The 18,887-nt window shown below is 45.4% G+C and overlaps 1 protein-coding gene across 1 annotated transcript; it reads left to right on the top strand.

Moving 5' to 3' along the window:
• The first annotated feature begins 3,453 nt into the window (after positions 1-3,453).
• OTOL1 (otolin 1) lies at positions 3,454-7,652 on the top strand. Its single transcript, XM_066556251.1, has 4 exons — positions 3,454-3,745; positions 5,520-5,609; positions 6,477-6,548; positions 6,757-7,652. The coding sequence occupies exons 1-4, from the start codon at positions 3,454-3,456 to the stop codon at positions 7,650-7,652; spliced, it is 1,350 nt and encodes a 449-aa protein (XP_066412348.1).
• The last annotated feature ends 11,235 nt before the right edge of the window (positions 7,653-18,887 follow it).

Raw genomic sequence — 18,887 nt, 5'->3', positions numbered from 1 at the left:
GGTTAAATTCCTGTTGAGAACTGGAATATCTGGAATTTTAGAGAGCACACACACATGAAAAGTGTATTATTACCATCTTATTATGGGAAATATGTTAATAATTAGTAGATATTTAGATTCAATTAACTGTAGATTAATTTATAAATTATATGGCACTGCAGCAAAGTTTAATTCTTCCTATTTTGTGTCCGCTGTGAATTATAATTTTAGTGGGGGGATTCCAATGAATGATTTTATATTCAGTGGTGGTGAATTAATACAATGAAGAAGCCCAAAAATTTAGTTTTATTTAAGTGCATTTATTTAGAATCACAGACTGGTTTGGGTTGGAAGAGACCTTAAAGATCAACTTGTTCCTACCCCCTGACAGGTAAAAAAAAATCCTAAAATAATTATTTAAGAATAATTAATATAGAAACTTATAGAAATTAATGTAGTCTTGCCCATTAAAATGAAAATCTGTTTAGTGGTTCCTTGCTCTGAGGATTTAATTTTTTTAGGGTGGTGAGGTAAAATTTGGTTATTAATTATGTTTTCCAAGTGTTTGACAGCAATCAATTAATCTGGCTGAGTTTGGGGCTTGTGATGTGTGACAGGGAAACTCAGGAATGGTTTGGAGCTGAGAACTGATTTAGAATTTCCCCATAAAGTTATTAAATCCCTAAAATCCCTGGGGGATTTTGTGTGTAAATAATGGGTTTATTTACTTATCTCCTGCTGGTACAGGATGCTCCTGTGTGAGGATATTGATCAAAAGGAGAAATTGGGTTTTTTTTTCCCTTTTTCCAGGCAGCAGATGATCCTTTTTCTGCTTTTTTTCTCCTTTTTCTCCTTTTTTTTTTCCTCCTTTTTCTCTGTGGCTGCAGCTGCAGGCTCTGGCTGCTCCCTGCCTGCCCGTGCTGAGCATCTCCATCCACACCAACTTCCCAGGAAAACTCTTCATGGTAAGGGAAAAAAAATCCCAGTTTTGGACCAAAATCTGGCCATGGAATCCCATTTTAAATAAATTCACTCACAGGGAAGGGATAAATTATCCTTATGGATTGAAGGGTCCCAGTGGGCAACTGCTGAGTTTTATCTTCTTTTTTTGTTAGGGTTGGGATTAAATGTGTGAGATGGTGATTTTTGTTTGGATTTAGATGTTTATTAGTTTTTATTTATATTTTTATTTGTATTATAGTTTCACAAATTGTGGGTTTTATAGTATTTTACTCTAACAAATTAAAAATGGAGTTGTATCTTTCTTTTTTATAAGGTTTCTTAAGGAGAAACTGTTTAATTAACAAATGATACAAATTATTTTTATTTTTAATTTAATAACTAACTACTTATATTTAGTACTTGTATTACTTGTATTAAAGTACTAACTACTTTAATTTAATAACTAACTGGCTTGTAATGTGGATTTTTAAATTTAATTATACAATACTACTTTAATTAATGAAGAAGGTGAAGAAGAAGGATTCACTTCTGCCTTAAAATTTTTATCTTGTCTTATATATATTATTATATTCTAAAACTTTAAGTTTTTTTACTATGTGATATTACACACTTTTATTTAAACCACATATTTATAATCTTAGTTTTATCATTTAATTTTGGAGGTATTTTCTACAGCCTCAGGTTAAAAGCAGTGTTCTCTTGGGGGTCGGTGCTAAATTCTAAAATTCTCAGCAGATTCCAACATCCAGCAGTGACCACTGTGGGTTTTATGTGGGGAATGAATTTTCCATTAAATGATTTCATTTTGTTTGAAAAAGGTGAGGGGGAAAAAAAAAAATCCCTCTTTCCTCTAGAAGGGAATTTTTAAAGATGGAAAGGTCCTGATGGCTGGTGTGGGGCTGGATGTCCTTTTGCCCTCTGGCTGACAGGGCTGGGGGGGTCCCTCCTGGAGGTTTCCCATGCTCTGGAATGCTGTGGCTCCTCAGGAAGGTTGGGTTTCAGCCCCAGCAAGAAAGGGGCTCTGTTCCATCTGCATTTACAGGTGGGGACCCTGCTTTAAAAAAGGAACAAAGGTGCTTTTTGTGACGGGTCACCTGAGAGGCAGCACCTGGAAAAATGGGAAAATGGGGGCCTGCTGCCTTTATGCTTTCTCTCTGGGTCAGCTGAATCAGCACTTGAAAAATGAAAAGAGCAGATGTGAAAGGTTGCACTAAAAAATCCAGAAAATCAGGCGGGAACGAAAAAAAATCAAGATAAAAATGTTGGTATACTTAATACTTTTGATTCCAAAGCACCTGAGTTTGGAAAACTTGATGTTTCATTTTGTTTCCATTTTTTCTTTTAGAGAAAAGCTCTTTATTGTGTGTAGTTGTGTTGGACTCTGAAATCATTATGGAATTCTCCCCATATCCTTCCAGGACTAAAGGGGGGGTTACAAGAATGCTGGAGGAGAAACTGTTCCCTAAAGGCATGGAGTGATGGGAATGGCCTGGAGTTGGAGAAGGGCAGGGTTGGGTGGGATTTTGGGAAGGAATTCCTCCCTGGGAGGGGCTGGGATGGATTCCCAGAGCAGCTGTGGCTGCCCCTGGATCCCTGGCAGTGCCCAAGGCCAGGCTGGACAGGGTTGGGACAGTGGGAGGTGTCCCAGAGATGGAACGGGATGGATTTAAGGTCCCTTCAACCCAACCTGGCCTTGATCATTTCCGGGCATGGAGCAGCCACAAATCCTCAGGGGAAGCAGAGCCAGGGCCTCACCCCTGGCATTGTCTTGGCTTCAGGGAAGTAGAGGAGAAACAGGCAATCCCCCTGTTGTTATTATTATTATTATTATTATTATTATTATTATTATTATTATTATTATTATTATTAATGTAATGATATGATATGATATGATATGATACAATATAATATAATATAATATAATATAATATAATATAATATAATATAATGTAATGTAATGTAATATAATATAAATTTTTTATTATCATCATCATCATCATCATCCAGGGAATAATGTGCCCTGACTCCATGATTCAGAATGCCAAACAATTGCTTTATTTAAACTATACTATATTACACTAATACTATATTGTAACTATACTAAAGAGATACTATACTACAGAGATACTATACTATACTATACTATACTATACTATACTATACTAAGATACTAAAAAACCCCATGACTGTCTGAGACAGCCAGGCCACATCTTTGAGTGATTGGCTAATCACTCAAAACAACTTTCACGGTGTGCAATTAACCAAATCACTTTGGGCAAACAATCCCCATAACACATTCCACACGTGCAAAAACGGGAGCAGCCCATAGAGATAGGAATTATTTTCTCTTCTTTCTCTTACGTTCTCACTGCCTTCCCCCAGGAGAAATCCGTGGGAAACTCTCTGTGAAGAGAGCTGAGGGCATGGGGGCGAGGCAGAGGGTGCAAGGAGGGTTTTGCTGTCTGTCTGCCTGTCTGTCTGTGTGTCTGTGTGTCTCCCACAGCCGCTGCCATGCCGCGCTGCCAGCGGCCCGTCCCGCTGCTGCTGCTGGCGCTGGCTGTGCCCGCGCTGGCGGTGCTGAAGGTGACCCCAGCCGTGCTCTACACCAAGCCCAGACCTCCCCAGCCCCCGGCAGCTCCCCCGTCTGTCCCGGGGAAAACCCCACCGGGCAGAGCTGAGCTCCCCACGCTTCTCCCCTTGGACAACTCCACGCTGGACTCGGCCGAGTTCTTCTTCAACTGCTGCGACTGCTGCCCACCCGCGGTGGGGCCTCGGGGCTGGCCGGGCCCCCCGGGACCCCCAGGTGTGCCGAGCCCTCTCTGCTGGGCTGCAAATGCCAAATCCTGCGGCTTTTCCCTCGGGAAATCGTTGGCAGGATTTGTGCAGCTGGTAGGGGAGATCTCAGCGATCTGCAGCTCTGATGCTGCGTGGTTTTGGCTGCTTTAGGGGCACAAACATCCTCCTCCACAACAGCCCTGCATTCTTCTCTTCCTTATCACAACAGCCTTGCATTCTCTCATCTGACTTCTGCAGGCACAGTACATGTTAAGTGATACACAGTGTGTAGTCAGCTACCCCTAATCAATCTCTCTTTAACCCCTAACTCAGCTCCGATTGCTGCTCGCCAGGACAGGGACAGCAGCCAGGGAAGGGCTGGAGCTGTTCCAGGGCAGGTTTGGGGTGGGTATTAGGATTTTAGGGAAAGGTTCTTCCCCCAGAGGGTGGTGGGCACCGCCCAGGCTCCCCAGGGAATGAATGGGTATGTTCCCAAACCTGCCAGAGCTCCGGAAGCGTTTGGATAACGCTGCCAGGGATGCCCAGATTGGGATTTTGGGGTGTCTGGGCAGGGCCAGGGACTGGGCTGGATGACCCTGGTGGGTCTCTTCCAGCTCAGGATATTCTGTGATTCCATGCTTCTATAAAATGTGGGGTGTGACTCTGATTTGTGTAAATCCAGAGCAGAAAAGTGAATGTCAGCCACATCCTGGAAGTGACAAACCACCAGTGTGAGTTTGGGAATTCCTTTGGGACCATCCCAAATCCCTGCTGGCAGAAGGCCACGCTCCTCAATTCTCTGTCCCTGCCCTGGGCCCCTTGGATTCACAGCTCTAATTTCACATCCACTTCAACCATGCCTTTATGACCCCCAAAACTACCTTCAAGCAGTTTTGCATCTTTACTGAAGGTTTCTTTATGTTTTTATTTTTTGATTTTTTTCCCCCATTGCAAAAGAGGAAATTAAAAAAAAAATTTGGGTTCAATTTTAAAAATAAATAAAGCACAAGAAGCAGCTCTCTATAAAGGACCTAAATATTTAATAAAATACACTTTGTGTCTTCTTTCTATTGCTAAAATACACATCCACAGAGCACCTAATTCTGCTCCTGCTCTAATGAATAGTGCATTAGCCTGCAAAAGTTCACTTTAATAGCACTAATATTGGAGATAGGAACTATTCATCTGAGGAAAGGTGGGAAAATCATGAAATAATTCTCCTTTAATCCAATGCACTCCAGGGATTTTCACTTCCCATGGCTTGGGAATGGTTGGCTCATGGAAATTGTGGTGGCTGTAAAGGGAATTTGATCTCTCATCTCTTGATGGAAAAGTCCCTGTGGTGGCTGAAGGTGCCAGACAGGCACTGGGAATCTCTGGATTCCCAAGGGAATGGAAAAGGGAAAGAATTTCAATCCCTCTCCTTTCTGCAGAGTGGAGCTCTCACCCAGGTTCCCCTTCTATATTGGCAGAATTAATTCTCCTTAAGCAAAGGGACAATTCCAAAGCTCTGGCAGCTCCTCAGATATTAAAGACAGATTAATTTCTGATGCTTTGTGAACCTCTGAGCTCCTGTGGCTCTGAGGCAGCTCAAAGTTGGTTTTAAAAAGTCTTTAACTACGGCCCAGAGTGAAAGGCAAAGCTGTGAGATTTGATGATGTCAAATAAAACAAGCAGCTCTTCCCAAGGTGATGGAATCGCCTCATATGCACTCCTCAATGCCACACTGCTCAGGTATTGATGAAAATGTTATTTAGAAGTTAAACCTTGGAGTTACTGAGATAATTTTGTTGATTTTACAGGTCCCAAGGGGGAGAAGGGAGATGGTGGGCTGCCAGGGCTGCCAGGATCCCCCGGCCCTCAGGGTCCAAAAGGCTCCAAAGGAGAAAGAGGTAAAAACCAGACCAATGGAAAATGATGGAAAATGCTGCTGTTCTCATAAAATACCAGAAAATTATTAAAAACCCCATATTTTTTAAAGCAAAAGAAGATTTCTGCAAGGAATTGAGCCCTGGAGACGTTTAGCTGGCATCAGTGCAGGGACAGGAGCTCAGGTGGTGGCAGTGTTTGTTCAGGTGGAATAGGAGCAGCTGCTCATAAAGATCTCACTCAAAAATTCTTGTTCTGAACAGGAGTTCAAAATGTGGGTTCAGTTTGCTTTGGGTGAAGGACAGAGGTAAAAAAGCCACCACAGAAGTTGTGTGCAGGTGTAAAATCTGTGCAGGTGTAAAATGCATTTCAACTTCAATTTCAATCTCTCAGGCAAAAGAGCTTCAGTTCAGATGCTGAGCCATCATTATCCACCAGTATCCCTGAAAGGAAACCCTGCCCTTCATCTGGGGCTTGGAGCAGCTTTCTCCTGGCAGGATCCTGCTGCTGCCTCTGGAGAATCACCTGGGGTGCCAGCGGAGTGTGGGGCTGTTCAGTCCCTGCCGCCCCTTAGGCAGCGATTCACTCCTGGGAAAGCTTTTTGACCAGCCTGGAACGAGGAATGCAGAGCTGTCACCCTCTCCATCCTCCATGAAACAGCAGCAGCTGCCTGGCAGAGGGGCAGAGATCGGGGAGTGAGGTGGTGCTCAGGGCTGTGGGATCCAGCTCAGCCTCCTGGAGGTGTTTCCTCAAACCCCACATTGCTCAGGTCTCTTTTATTAACGAAGTGAGGGACACACACAGGCAGTCCCAGCAGGGTGTGGTGTTCGCTGCGCTCCACGCACCAGCACCAATGAATTCATTAATTAATCAATGCTGCAATGTCCTAGGAGCAAAAGGGGAGCAAGGGGAGCGAGGAGCGAGTGGAAGCCCCGGTTATCCAGGGAAACCTGGGCTGCAAGGTAGGTCTGGAAAATCCAGGATTGCTCTGGGAAATCCAGGATTGCTCTGACCTTTCCCTCTGCTCTGGGTTTTACAACAGCATGGAAGGACCAACCCCTTTGGATGGTCCTTCCATCTCCAGAGCAATCCAATTTTATTTGTTTTAACCTTCTTTTTTATTGGTTTTAATCTGTTTTATTGGTTTTAATCTTCATTTTCCCCCCCCAGGTGAAGCTGGAGCCAAAGGCAACAAGGGCAGCTACGGCTTCCCTGGACTGAAGGGACAAAAGGGGGCTAAAGGGGACACCTGTGACAACGGCACCAAAGGAGACAAAGGGGACAGGGGGGACCCCGGAGAGCCGGGAGCGGGCGGAGAACAGGGGGACAAGGGAGAAAAGGGGGACACGGGGGAGAAGGGGTACTGTGGGGAGCCAGGGGGCAGAGGGGCCAAGGGGGACAGAGGGGAAGGGGGCACCAAGGGCGAGAAGGGCAGCAAGGGGGACACGGGCACCGAGGGCATGCGGGGGGTGCCCGGCAAGCAGGGAGAGAAAGGCGAGCAGGGCCACAAGGGCGACAAAGGGGACGTGGGCCCCGCGGGCGTGGCAGGCCCCGGCGGGCCCAAGGGCGAGCCCGGCGCCAAGGGCGGCCGCGGTGCCCCGGGCAGGAAAGGCTCCCGCGGGGCCAAGGGCGCTCGGGGGGACGTCCCCAAGGCGCCACGCTCGGCCTTCAGCGCGGGGCTGTCGCGGCCCTTCCCTCCTCCCAACGTGCCCATCAGGTTTGACCGCGTGTGGTTCGACGAGCGCCGCGACTACGACCCCGCCACGGGCAAGTTCAACTGCAGCGTGGCCGGGGCCTACGTCTTCTCCTACCACGTCACCGTGCGCGGCCGCCCCGCGCGCCTCAGCCTCGTGGCCAGCAGCAGGAGGGTGGCCAAGGCCAGGGACACCCTCTACGGCCAGGACATCGACCAGGCCTCCTTCCTGACCATCCTCAAGCTCAGGGTGGGTGACCAAGTGTGGCTGGAGGTTGGCAAGGACTGGAACGGGCTCTACGCCGGCGCAGAGGACGACAGCGTCTTCACGGGGTTCCTGCTCTACCCCGATGGTTTTGAGGTCCTTCTGTGAGTTCATAACCCCGAGGAACGTCTTTTCCCTCTGGGTGTGAGAGGAGAAAAGGGCAGTGCCTTGGTTTAGGTGTTATTTTTGTGAGGTTTTAACAAAAATGTTGATATTTGCAAGGCATGGATTAGTAGAAGTCACGCATCCTTTGCCCGTTGTCCAAGCACCAACAGGACCAGTACGGGGAGGGCATCTCCCAGCACAGTTTGTAATTAGAATATTCAAATAATGGAATTAAACTCCTTCCCAGCTCCTGCAGACCTTGCATGGCCCAGGCTCCCTCTAGGAATCAGTTCTGATCACATCTGATTTTGATAAAAATGCCAGGGTTTGATTTATAGAGCTCAGCCAGATGGGAAAATGAGCAGTAGGTTCCTTGAAATCACCTGAAAAGATTTAAAGCTCTTTTATCCTTGAATCAGTATTATTTAGTGCTTTAGTCTTGGTCTAAAAGAATATTAGATCAGTGTAAAAAACCCTCCTAAATCTTGTTCTTAAACAAAAATAAATCTGAAACTTTCAAAAGTACCTGAGAGATGAATATTTTACTTTATTGGCCTACTCAGACCACCAGGAGGTTCTGAGCCTCTGATGCTGTGGGATCATCCTTGGGATCATCCTTATCTGATTCTTGGGATCAGCCAGATGGGAACATGAGCAGACAGTTCCTTGAAATCACGTGAAAAGATTTAAAGCTCTTTTATCCTTGAATCAGTATTATTTAGTGCTTTAGTCTTGGTCATGAATTATATAAAGCATTGTGTGAAAGAGTATTCTGTCAGTGCAAAAAACCCTCCTAAATCTTGTTCTTAAACAAAAATAAATCTGAAACTTTCAAAAGTAGCTGAGAGATGAATATTTGACTTTATTGGTCCACTCAGACCACCAGGTTCTGAGCCTCTGATGCTGAGGGCTCATCCTTGGGCTGCTGGGAGGAGGAGGAGGCACCAAGAACAGATTTTGGAACTCCCTGTGATGGCTCAGAGGATTTGTGGGAATGTTTAAAAAGCCTCACAGAGACCATTTGACCAGAAAACCTTAATCCAAGCTGGTTTCCACCTTAAAAATATTGAAGAATAAAAACCAAATTCCTCATTTTTGAGATGTTTTTTCCTCATTTTTCATGCTGTGGCAGAATGACAATGGATTGATTGAGGATGTTCTTTGTCTCATGATGGAGCTCTGCTAAAAAAAAAAAAGCCAAAATATTTGTTGCCTTTCACTCCTGCTTTTATTTTGTTTGGCAAAACTGTCCCCTCTTCAGGCTGCAGTGAAGCATTTTGACACTGGTAGAAGACAATAAATGCTCAGGGTTCCAATCAGGCCAGCAGCTCTTGTCAGTAATTACGAAAAATTATTCCAAAGCCATAAAAACATCCATTTCGTGGTGTTCTCCATGTTTTTAATCAAATATTCCAGAGGTTAGCATTTAATTCTGTGATTTTAGGAGCAGGACTGTGTTTCTGAACCAGAGGAACATCAGCAGCAGAACTTGGTGTCTGCCTGTGCTTCCTGCCCTGGGTTTTTCCAGGTGTCCCCAGGCCACTGCTGCCATCAGGAATGTCTGCAGCTGAGCTGTGTTTGCCCCAGGACAAATCCCACTGAGCAGCCTGAGGCATTGGGGTGCTTAACCAAAGGGATAATAGGGGCCAGGTGGGAATTCTGTACTTATTTGGGATCAGGGAGCTGCCCTTGGCTGATTAAAGGCTGGATCCTCACTCAGCTCCTGCTCCTTCCATTCTGCATTTCCATTCCCTGTCCCAGGTAAGCCCCTGGTTCTGCTTTTTTTTTTTTTTTTTGATTTGGATGGATTTCATTGATTCTGACCGGGGTTGCAAATACACTATCCTGCTCCAAGTTCCCACATTTCAGCTAAAATGTGCCTTAGTTTTTTTTTTTTGTTTTTTTTTTTTTTTTTTAATTCTGTGGCTTTGCTTGCAGCTGCTTGGCTGCTGAAAGGTTTTCCCTTTTGAAAGGAGGAAAAACACCTTTTGATGGGAATTATTGGGGAAAACACAAATATATGGCCCTGGATGCTACAGAGACAAATCTATTCAGTGCTTGTCAGAGCAGTCTTTATTTCCTTGTGTTATAAATGTGGCCCCACAAAAAAAAAAAAAAAAGGAGCATTTAGCAGAGTTGTCTGTGCTTTGTGTGGCTCTTTTCTCCTCATATTCACTTTATTTCTCCCCTCTGCAAACTAACAGCCTTTTTTTTTTAAGGTTTTATTTTAGCTCCATTGCTATCCAGATTTTTCATCTCCCAAGGGCATATCCATTTGTTTGGATGACTAACTTGCTTTTCCTGTGGAAATCTGAATTTCTAACTTGCTGATCCAAGTCTCTCCAATGATAAGTCATTGTCCATCTGTTTGCTCCCTCCTGAGCTGCTGCTGGGAGCTGCAGGGAGGATTAATGTCTGTGGAGCAGGCTGCAACTTAGGCCTGGATTAGCAAGGACAGCCTCATGCCTTGTTTTCCTCATGTTCTGTTGGTGCTCCTGAGGAAAGAAAAAAGGGTTAGGTTGATTTTTAATTTTTTTTTCCCACTTTCCATGCCTAGGAAACTTAGTGGAATTTTACAAGAGTATTTTTTTTTTTCCACAATCATTAAGACCTAGGTTCCAGCTGGCTTCTTCCCACCTTAAACCTGTGTTTGATGGGCTTTTCTGCAGGATTTTCAGGGAGAGCTGCGGAGGGTGTTTGCAGCAGGAGGTGCTGGGCTGTGCTTGCAGGGTGAATCTGCTGCAGAGAACTCAGGGCAGTGCCCCAGGAGAACTTAAAAACTCGTGTTGGGCGTGTGGCTGATAAAACAAGATGTTTTGTGAGCTGTAGGGCTGGGATTGATGGTGCAGGGATGGAACTGCTGGAGTGGAAGGAGCTGTTTGAGCAGCGGTACAGCCATGCACAGCTCACCTGGTGTGCCAGGGTTAATTCCTGGGCTGGCTTTTGGGACTCTGCATCCGACTGTGTCCTTGTGGGGCAAGGATTTGGGAGTGGGGGGATTTCTCTGCCAGGATCTTCCTTTGTGTCCCATGGAGCCAATGGCACTGGGCCCATTGTTGGACAAGGCTGAGTGTCTGGGATAAAGGTTTGGGGAATTTTTAGAGGGGGGGAAACAGTGGAGCTGCAGAGAGGAGTGTGGAATTGTGGGGGCAGGAGCTGAGATCCCTTTGGAATCCAGTCCATGGAGGAGCATAGATCCTTCTGCTGCCCTGGGAGGACCCCACAGAGCAGCAGGGCAGAGGCTGGGATCCCATGGGAATCCACCCTGGATCATCCCCAGGAGATCCCGTGGGAATCGACCCTGGCTCAGCCCCGGGGGATCCCGTGGGAATCGACCCTGGCTCAGCCCCGGGGGATCCCGTGGGAATCGACCCTGGATCAGCCCCGGGGGATCCCGTGGGAATCGACCCTGGATCAGCCCCGGGGGATCCCGTGGGAATCCACCCTGGCTCAGCCCCGGGGGATCCCATGGGAATCGACCCTGGATCAGCCCCCCGTGATCCCATGGGAAGAACCAGGAGGTGAGAGGAGCCCTCTCCCTGAGGAGGAAGGAGGGAAAACCTGGGATGAGCTGCCTGCAGCCCCCATTCCCTGATCCCTCTGCTGGGAGTGAGGCTGAGCCCGGGAAGAAGGGAGGAATAGGTTTATTCCATTATTATCAGTTTTATTTCTCATCACCCGACTCTCGTGATAAATTTACTTCCCCGCATTGCCTCTGCCCTGCCTGTGACCCCTCCCTGTCCTTCCCTCACCCCAAACCATTCCTGGTTTTCCTTCTGAGCAGGGAGTGATGGACCAGCTCTGGTGCCGCATGGAGCTCATCTCTTGGAGCTCTATTAATTAATTAATTAACCAAAACCTTTGTGTGCAAACTGCTGTCTCGGGGTCCTGCTTGAGCTCGGAGCAGCCCAGCCCGGCCGGGCTCTGCTCCCGGCGGCTTTGGGGACGCAGCAGGGACAGCAGGTGGCAATGTGGCGCTGCGAACTGACCGAGCCGGGAATTCGCACGGAAATTCCTTGGGAAACGAGAGGAGCCGGCCTTGGGGCTGGGATGGGGTTTCCATAGGCTGAGATGGATTGTTGGTGGATTGTTTCCATAGGCTGGGATGGATGGGATGTTTCCATAGGCTGGGATGGATGGCTGGAGGGGTTGTCATTTCCATAGGCTGGGAGGGATGGATGAGTTGTTTCCATAGGGTGGGATAGATGGATTGTGTCCATAGGAGGGATGGATTGCTTCCATAGGCTGGGATGGGTGAATGGGTGGGTCGTTTCCATAGGGTGGGATGGATGGATGGATGGATGGATTGTTCCCATGGGATGTGATTTTTTTTTCCATAGGGTGGGGTGGATGGATGGGTTGTTTTTTCCATAGGGTGGGATAGGTGGATGGATTGTGTCCATAGGAGGGATGGGTTATTTCCATAGGGTGGGATGGATTGTTGGTTTCCATAGCATGGGATGGATGGATGGATGGATGGATTGTTGGTTTCCATAGGGTGGGATGGATGGATTGTTGGTTTCCATAGGGTGGGATGGATGGATGGATGGATGGATTGTTGGTTTCCATAGCGTGGGATGGATGGATGGATTGTTGGTTTCCATAGCGTGGGATGGATGGATGGATGGATGGATTGTTGGTTTCCATAGGGTGGGATGGATGGATGGATGGATTGTTGGTTTCCATAGGGTGGGATGGATGGATGGATGGATTGTTGGTTTCCATAGCGTGGGATGGATGGATGGATGGATTGTTGGTTTCCATAGGGTGGGATGGATGGATGGATGGATTGTTGGTTTCCATAGGGTGGGATGGATGGATGGATGGATTGTTGGTTTCCATAGGGTGGGATGGATGGATGGATGGATTGTTGGTTTCCATAGCGTGGGATGGATGGATGGATGGATGGATTGTTGGTTTCCATAGCGTGGGATGGATGGATGGATGGATTGTTGGTTTCCATAGCATGGGTGGATGGATGGATGGATGGATTGTGGTTTCCATAGTGTGGGATGGATGGATTGTGGTTTCCATAGCATGGGATGGGTGGGCTGTGATCCTGCTCAGGAGTCACTGTGACCCCATCCTTGGGCTCTTTGTGTCCCCTCAGGGCCGGGCTCCTGGATTTTGGGATGGGGGGACACTCCCAGCCCGTCCCTTCCACTTAGGGAAGGTCCATTTAGGATTTGGTGCCTTAGAAAGGCCAAGCTTGGGCCCACAGTGGTGTTTATTTATTGGGGGATCTCTGTGTGTTTATTTTGATTTAAATGTTATTTTAGCACTGAGGATCTGTGTCCACTCTGAGAGCTCTGGATGCAGAGAGCTGCAGCACAAACCTCAGCTTGGAATTTGTGAATTATTCCCCAGCTTCAATAATCCCAGGAACTCTGTGACCACATGGGGAACTCTCTTTCCTGGTTTTAATACAAGGCTTGCGATAAAATCAACCAAAAATCTGAATTTCCCACATTTTTGGTGCCTCCACATGTGGGAAATGAGGAGGCAGGGAAGCTATAAATGCAACAGAAGCTTGGCCATCTCCCTGATTTGTGGTTCTCATCAATTAATTGGGCAGCCAAAAGCTGTTATCTCCACCTGCAATTGATTTTTGGCTGGCATATTAGTGGCAAACAATTAGAGGTGTTCCTTAAAAACAAACAAAAAAAAGGTTCATGAGGCTTCCTGGAACCCAAATCCTCAATAAATCCATTGGGTTTGCAGTGAGAGAGGGGCTCCTGCTTCCCCTTTAACGCCTGCACAAGGAGGAAAAAATGGTTTCTGCAGGTGCTGCTTCTTCCCAGGTGCCTCTTTTGCTCTGGAGCAACTTTTGGGTGGAAAAAATGGGAGATTTGGGAGTCGTTTGGGAAGAGCAGGGTTGTTGTGGTTACCAGGTCAGGCCTCTCAAATCCATTTTACTGAGATCTCTACCCCATACCCAGGTTATTTTATTTTTCAGATGTAAACTGGACTTTGGAAACCTTTTTGGACAAATTAAGGTGCAAATTATCAATGTTAAAATAGTTATTAATATATAAATTGATCACATATTTCCTACATATTTCTGTATCTGAATTCCTTCTGTGTGTTGTGCAGTTTCCCAGCTGAGAAGCTGCAGGAATAACAAAATCTGGATTTTGGGCTGGACTTTGGCGCCAAAAAAGCCCTAAAATGGGGGTTTAACTCTTAATACTTCACTCAAGCATAACCTCAAGAATGTTTAATAAATAATAAATATTTATTTAAAATAAAGAATAAAATGAAGATTTTTCTTCATCCCTCAGGTGGAGGTTTGATACAATTTAATCCTTATCTCTCAAAGGCCAGGTGATTTTAGGGGGGAGGGAGTTGATGTCACTTAAATCCTTAAGAACTGAATCTTTGTGATGAGCTCTGTTCTCTTTGCCAGAAAATTCAATTTGTGCTTTTAAATGAGGGTTTCCTGTACAGAGGAGAATTCCCCAAACCTCCATCCCTAATTTATTTGATGAGGAATTCAGGGAAATTCTGGGAAGCTGCAAGGGTTTGCTGGTAGATTGGCAACTTGGGTTTATGAAGAATTTCATAAATTTATTATTTACAATGGATTTATAAACAATAAATTTATTATTTAAAATTACTTATAAACCCTCCTCTCATTACAAAATATGGAAATAATGTTGAGCTGTGTGAGGGGAATTGGAATAAAAATATTTGTGGGATCAGCCAGAGCAATGAACCTTTGGAGCTGTGGTGTTGAGGGATGGGTTGGACATTCCAGATCCACCTGTGGACACAAAAATGCCACCAAAGCTGTGCAAAAAGTCACAATATTCAGGTATTTTAAGCTCCAGGCTCTTGGAGCAGTAATCAGAGTTCTAAACAGCCACACCACAGCTTTTTTCCAAATTTATCTCCCCATTCCTTTATTGCTGTTGTTATCCCTGTTTACCTCCAGCTGAAATCTTTCCACTCAATTGGTTCTAATTGACTCAGTCACTTTAAGGAAAATGACTTGGGGGGGAAAAAAAAAGGCCTAAATTTTTTTTTTTTTTCCTCATAAAACCTTCCTAAAAGAAAAAGATAAATCCAAATTACGAGCTGCTGTTCCCAATGGAGCCCCAATTCATCTGTGACATAATTGGAATTACAGCATCTCTTGGCAGCCCAAAAGAGTAATCAAGGAGAAAAACTCAACCCAGCGCAGGCCCTGCAAAGTTCTTTTAAAACTAAAATGAAGCACTTGAGCAAAAAAGTGACAGAAAATAAAACCAGGTTTAGTGAGTTTATTCTGAGTAAACAAGGTATAATTGTAAATACAGGGATATCAACAGCTCCAGGATTGAGGTGACCCCACAGACAGCAATATCTGGAATTGTTTGAATTCGGCACAGAAAACATTTGGATTTTAGCTCATGTGCCCATATTACTCCATAATAGACACAGGAGTATTGGGTAAGGAAATGTCCTGGTCTGCTCTGTTTTCATGGGAAAGTAGTGAAATTTTTTCCTGTTTTCATGGGAAAATAGTGATTTTTTTTTTTATTTTGCTGCTTTAGAGAAAAGCTGAATAGCATCAGGCAAAATGTGGTGTAAAATATTCAGACTATTCAGAAGGATCTGCAGAGTGCTGGGGCAGGGTGGAACCCTGGAGTTAAGTTGGGAAAGCCCTCAAAAGGCACTGAACTGCCCCAGCGCAGCCCTGACCCATCTCCCCAGATGCCAAGGAAAACAAAAACCCTGCAGAGCTTCTCCTGGGAGCTGCTGTGGCTGTTCACTGCTCCCTGATTAATTTAAACAGAGAAACATTTGCTGCTTGCAGTAACTCATCCTCCCAGGAGCTCTTTGGGGGCTCCCAGGTCTGCTGAAAAATCCCCAAAAACACTTTTATCCTGAAGGGAAAAATCATTCCCGTTGGTCAGGTGCAGGGATTTTGCAGCTGGAGAAGCTTCCTAGAGCAAACCCAATAAATCAGCACTGCTGGGAGCATGAAAGCTTCAGTGGGGCTGAAAGAATTTATCCTTTGGGAAAATTGGTTGGGTTTTTGTTTTCTTTGTGCTGCTTTGCTGGAGTCTGGGGCAGGTGGGAGTGGGATTGGGGTGCTGGAGCCACTGCTGGGCATTCCCAAGGGATTCTTACCAGCCAGGATGTGCTGGGATTGGTGGGAATCACTTTTCCTTGAGATGGAGCTCCTTTGGAAGTCAGTGTCAGCTTTGAAAGCATTCTGCAAACCCATCCTCACCTGTGGGGTCCTCATGGACACTTTTTGTGTTTGAAACCCAGGGAATGGATTCCACCCCCAGGCTGGATTTATCCTTGAGCATTCACCCAATGATCCATGAATCACTGGAAAACCAGGCAATGTTGAAGGTCTGACTTGATTTTTGCTTTTCCACCCTGGTTTGAGCAGGATAACAGAATGAGAGGAGCTCAAAATGCTTCTCAGTTTGGACCCACCATTTGTAGCTTATTAAAGCCCAGCTCTAGGTTTTTATTGGATAATCAATAAATCTAATCAAGTTTTATGGGAAGGGTGGTTTTATTTTATGCTGTCATAAATTCTCCTCATTTTGCCTATCAGCATTTACAAGGGATTTGAAAAACACTTGGAAAAAGAAACCCCATTCTGGCTCTCACATCCCGTTTCTCAACAGAACTCTTGAATTTCTGTCCGTGTCACATTAAAAGCAGAATTGAAGAAGTTTGTTAAATCTGTGCCCCAAAATTGACCCAACACAGCCATCCCAGATGGAAACTCATCTTCATAAACAGCTTCAGGTGTGGATAGGGATGCATCACTGAAATAAATTGTGAGAAGTACTAAAAACCACCAAGTATTGGAGTATTAACTCAGCTCTTCATACCTTTGTAGCTGCTCTGGCATTAAACAGCACTGGGATGGTGCCTTTGGAATTTTCCAGGGAAGTTGGAGTTGTTTCAGCCAGGAAATGTGAGATCCCTCAGCTCTGGGAGTGTCTGAGGGTCAGGGATGGTTTGTGTGGAGCAAGGAAAGCCAAGGGACACCCCTGCTTTCCATGGTGCTGGAATTCCGAGGGAATTCAGGCTCATAAATATCAACTTCTTGAGCAAAGTGCTTTAGGGATAATGTTCTTTTACAGCGAGGCTCAAGGCAGACCAATTATTCTGGGAAAAAAAATTTAAAAATTTTAAAGTAGTGGAGCCTGTCAGTGTTTGCTGTGAGAGAAATATTTAATATAAAAATGATTTCAGAGTGTAATTCAATCTGTGGTGTCAATGTGCTGTTTCAGTCTGTTGTTCCTCTTCATTTTTTACCAAATCCTGAGTTGGGTGGCGTTGGAATTAGAACGATTTCAAAGTAATACTGGGGAGAGGCAGAGTGGGAGGACTCAGGAGCTGAGCTTGCACCTGTGGTAAATTTAACCAGGGCTGAGGCTCACAGGACAGACCTGACACCTGTTTTTTATTGCCTTTTCCACTGGAGATCAGCCCCAAAACTGGCAGCTGTTGGTTCCCACCAGCTGGAGGGTGCTCTGAAGCTGTTCCTAGGGGCAGAACTTTGAATTTCCTTTAAACTCTCCCGAGTATTTGGCACGGCTGGGGAACCACGGGGAGCTTTAAGGATGCTCTTCCTCAGAACAACCTCAGTGTGAGCCTGGCAGCAGCACAGCCTGCCCCAAAGGATGAGAATTCTCTCCCCGGGTGGATTTTACCCCTTCAGGCACTGATAGTGAGGAGTGGTGCAGGATGGATGACCCCCAAAAGGTCCCTGGCTCTTAGTGCAGCTGATTTCTGTGCTGGGGGAGCAGGATGGGTTTTCTGGGAGCACAGAACCATTGGAATTTTCTCCCAGAGCTCTCCCATGGCACTGCTTTAAGCAGGCAGGCTCCTCAAGGCACTTTCTTGTTCCCACTGCCCCCTGGTTTTTTTTTCCGTTTTTTTTTCTGTGGTTTTTTTTTTTTTTTTCCTGTGATTTTTTTCCTGTTTTTTTTTTCCTGGTTTTTTTCCCTGTTTTTTTTTTTTCCTTGGGTTTTTTTTTCCTGGTTTTTTTTTTTCCTGTTTTTTTTTTTTCCTGTTTTTTTTTTTTCCTGTTTTTTTTTTTCCTGTTTTTTTTTTTCCTGTTTTTTTTTTTTTCCTGTTTTTTTTTTTCCTGGTTTTTTTTTTTCCTGGTTTTTTTTTTTCCTGGTTTTTTTTTTCCTGGTTTTTTTTTTCCTGGTTTTTTTTTTCCTGGTTTTTTTTTTCCTGGTTTTTTTAATCCTGTTTTTTTTAATCCTGTTTTTTTTTCCTGTTTTTTTCCTGTTGTGTGTGTGTGTTTTTCCTGTTGTGTGGGGGGTTTTTTTTCCCATTGTGTGTGTTTTTTTCCCCTCTGTGTGTGTTTTTTTTTTTCCCCATTTTTTTCCCCATGTGGTGTTGTGTTTGGTGGTGTTGTGTGTAGGTTTTTTTTTTGTTTTGTTTGGGGTTTTTTTGGGTTTTGTTTTTGGTTGGGTTTTTTTTGTATTTTTTTTTTTTGGTTTTTTTTTTTTTTTTTGTTTGTTTGTTTTTTTGTTTTTTGTTAGGGTGGATTCCCTCCTGTGTTGCTCCTGTTTCCACCTCCTGATCCAAGCCCTTCTTCCCCCCTGTGTAACATTTTTGGGAACCTGCCCTGCTCCTGCCCTGCTCCCTGGCTCTCCATCCTCTGCTCCCAGCTGGGATCCCCCTGGCAGTGCCAGAATTCTGGGCTCAGCCCTGCCCTGGCAGCTGTGCCTTTCCAGGGTGAGATTTGCCCCATATCCCACATTTCTGAGCACTGATTTAGCTCAAGGACAGGCTCAGGGAGCGTTGCCAGGGGATTTCAGGTGCCCTTCTGTTGTGTCCCATTTTCCCAGCCCTCAGAGCCTGCAGACACCTCAGCTTCAACAACCACTGCATATTTTAATTTCCTTTACTGCTGTAATTTATTTCTGGCCAAGAAGACATGGCTGGGTTATTTATCCTCTCTCAATTGCTCTGTTTTCTGGGGGCATTTTGCCTTTTGTGGCTGAGCAGGAGGTGCCAGTGACAGCCAGGCTTGTGACCTGGCAGGATGAGGCTGCTCTGATCCCGACCTTAAAACCAGGGCAGGAGGCCTTTATTCATATTCATACTCCTTCCTGCTCCAGCAGCTCTAATTTTAGAAGAAATTGTACTTATTCAGAAGTTTTGATGATGCATTTTTATGGCACAGGGGTTTGGAAAGGTCTTGGCTCTGAGGAGTGGCAGGGAGTGAGGCCTGGGGGTCACCTCTGAGGCCAGGAGGGTGTTTGA

This window comes from Molothrus aeneus, chromosome 10, assembly GCF_037042795.1.
Source record: "Molothrus aeneus isolate 106 chromosome 10, BPBGC_Maene_1.0, whole genome shotgun sequence".
NCBI lineage: Eukaryota > Metazoa > Chordata > Aves > Passeriformes > Icteridae > Molothrus > Molothrus aeneus.
This window is presented reverse-complemented; position numbering and strand designations above follow the sequence as displayed.

What these genes read in the sequence shown, in the direction of transcription:
- OTOL1 (XM_066556251.1), top strand. Translation starts at nt 3,454, where the DNA reads ATGCCGCGCTGCCAGCGGCCCGTCCCGCTGCTGCTGCTGGCGCTGGCT. An exon ending in AGGCTCCAAAGGAGAAAGAG is followed by an intron (nt 5,610 to 6,476) that starts GTAAAAACCAGA and finishes GCAATGTCCTAG; the next exon opens with GAGCAAAAGGGGAGCAAGGG. An exon ending in AGGGAAACCTGGGCTGCAAG is followed by an intron (nt 6,549 to 6,756) that starts GTAGGTCTGGAA and finishes TTCCCCCCCCAG; the next exon opens with GTGAAGCTGGAGCCAAAGGC.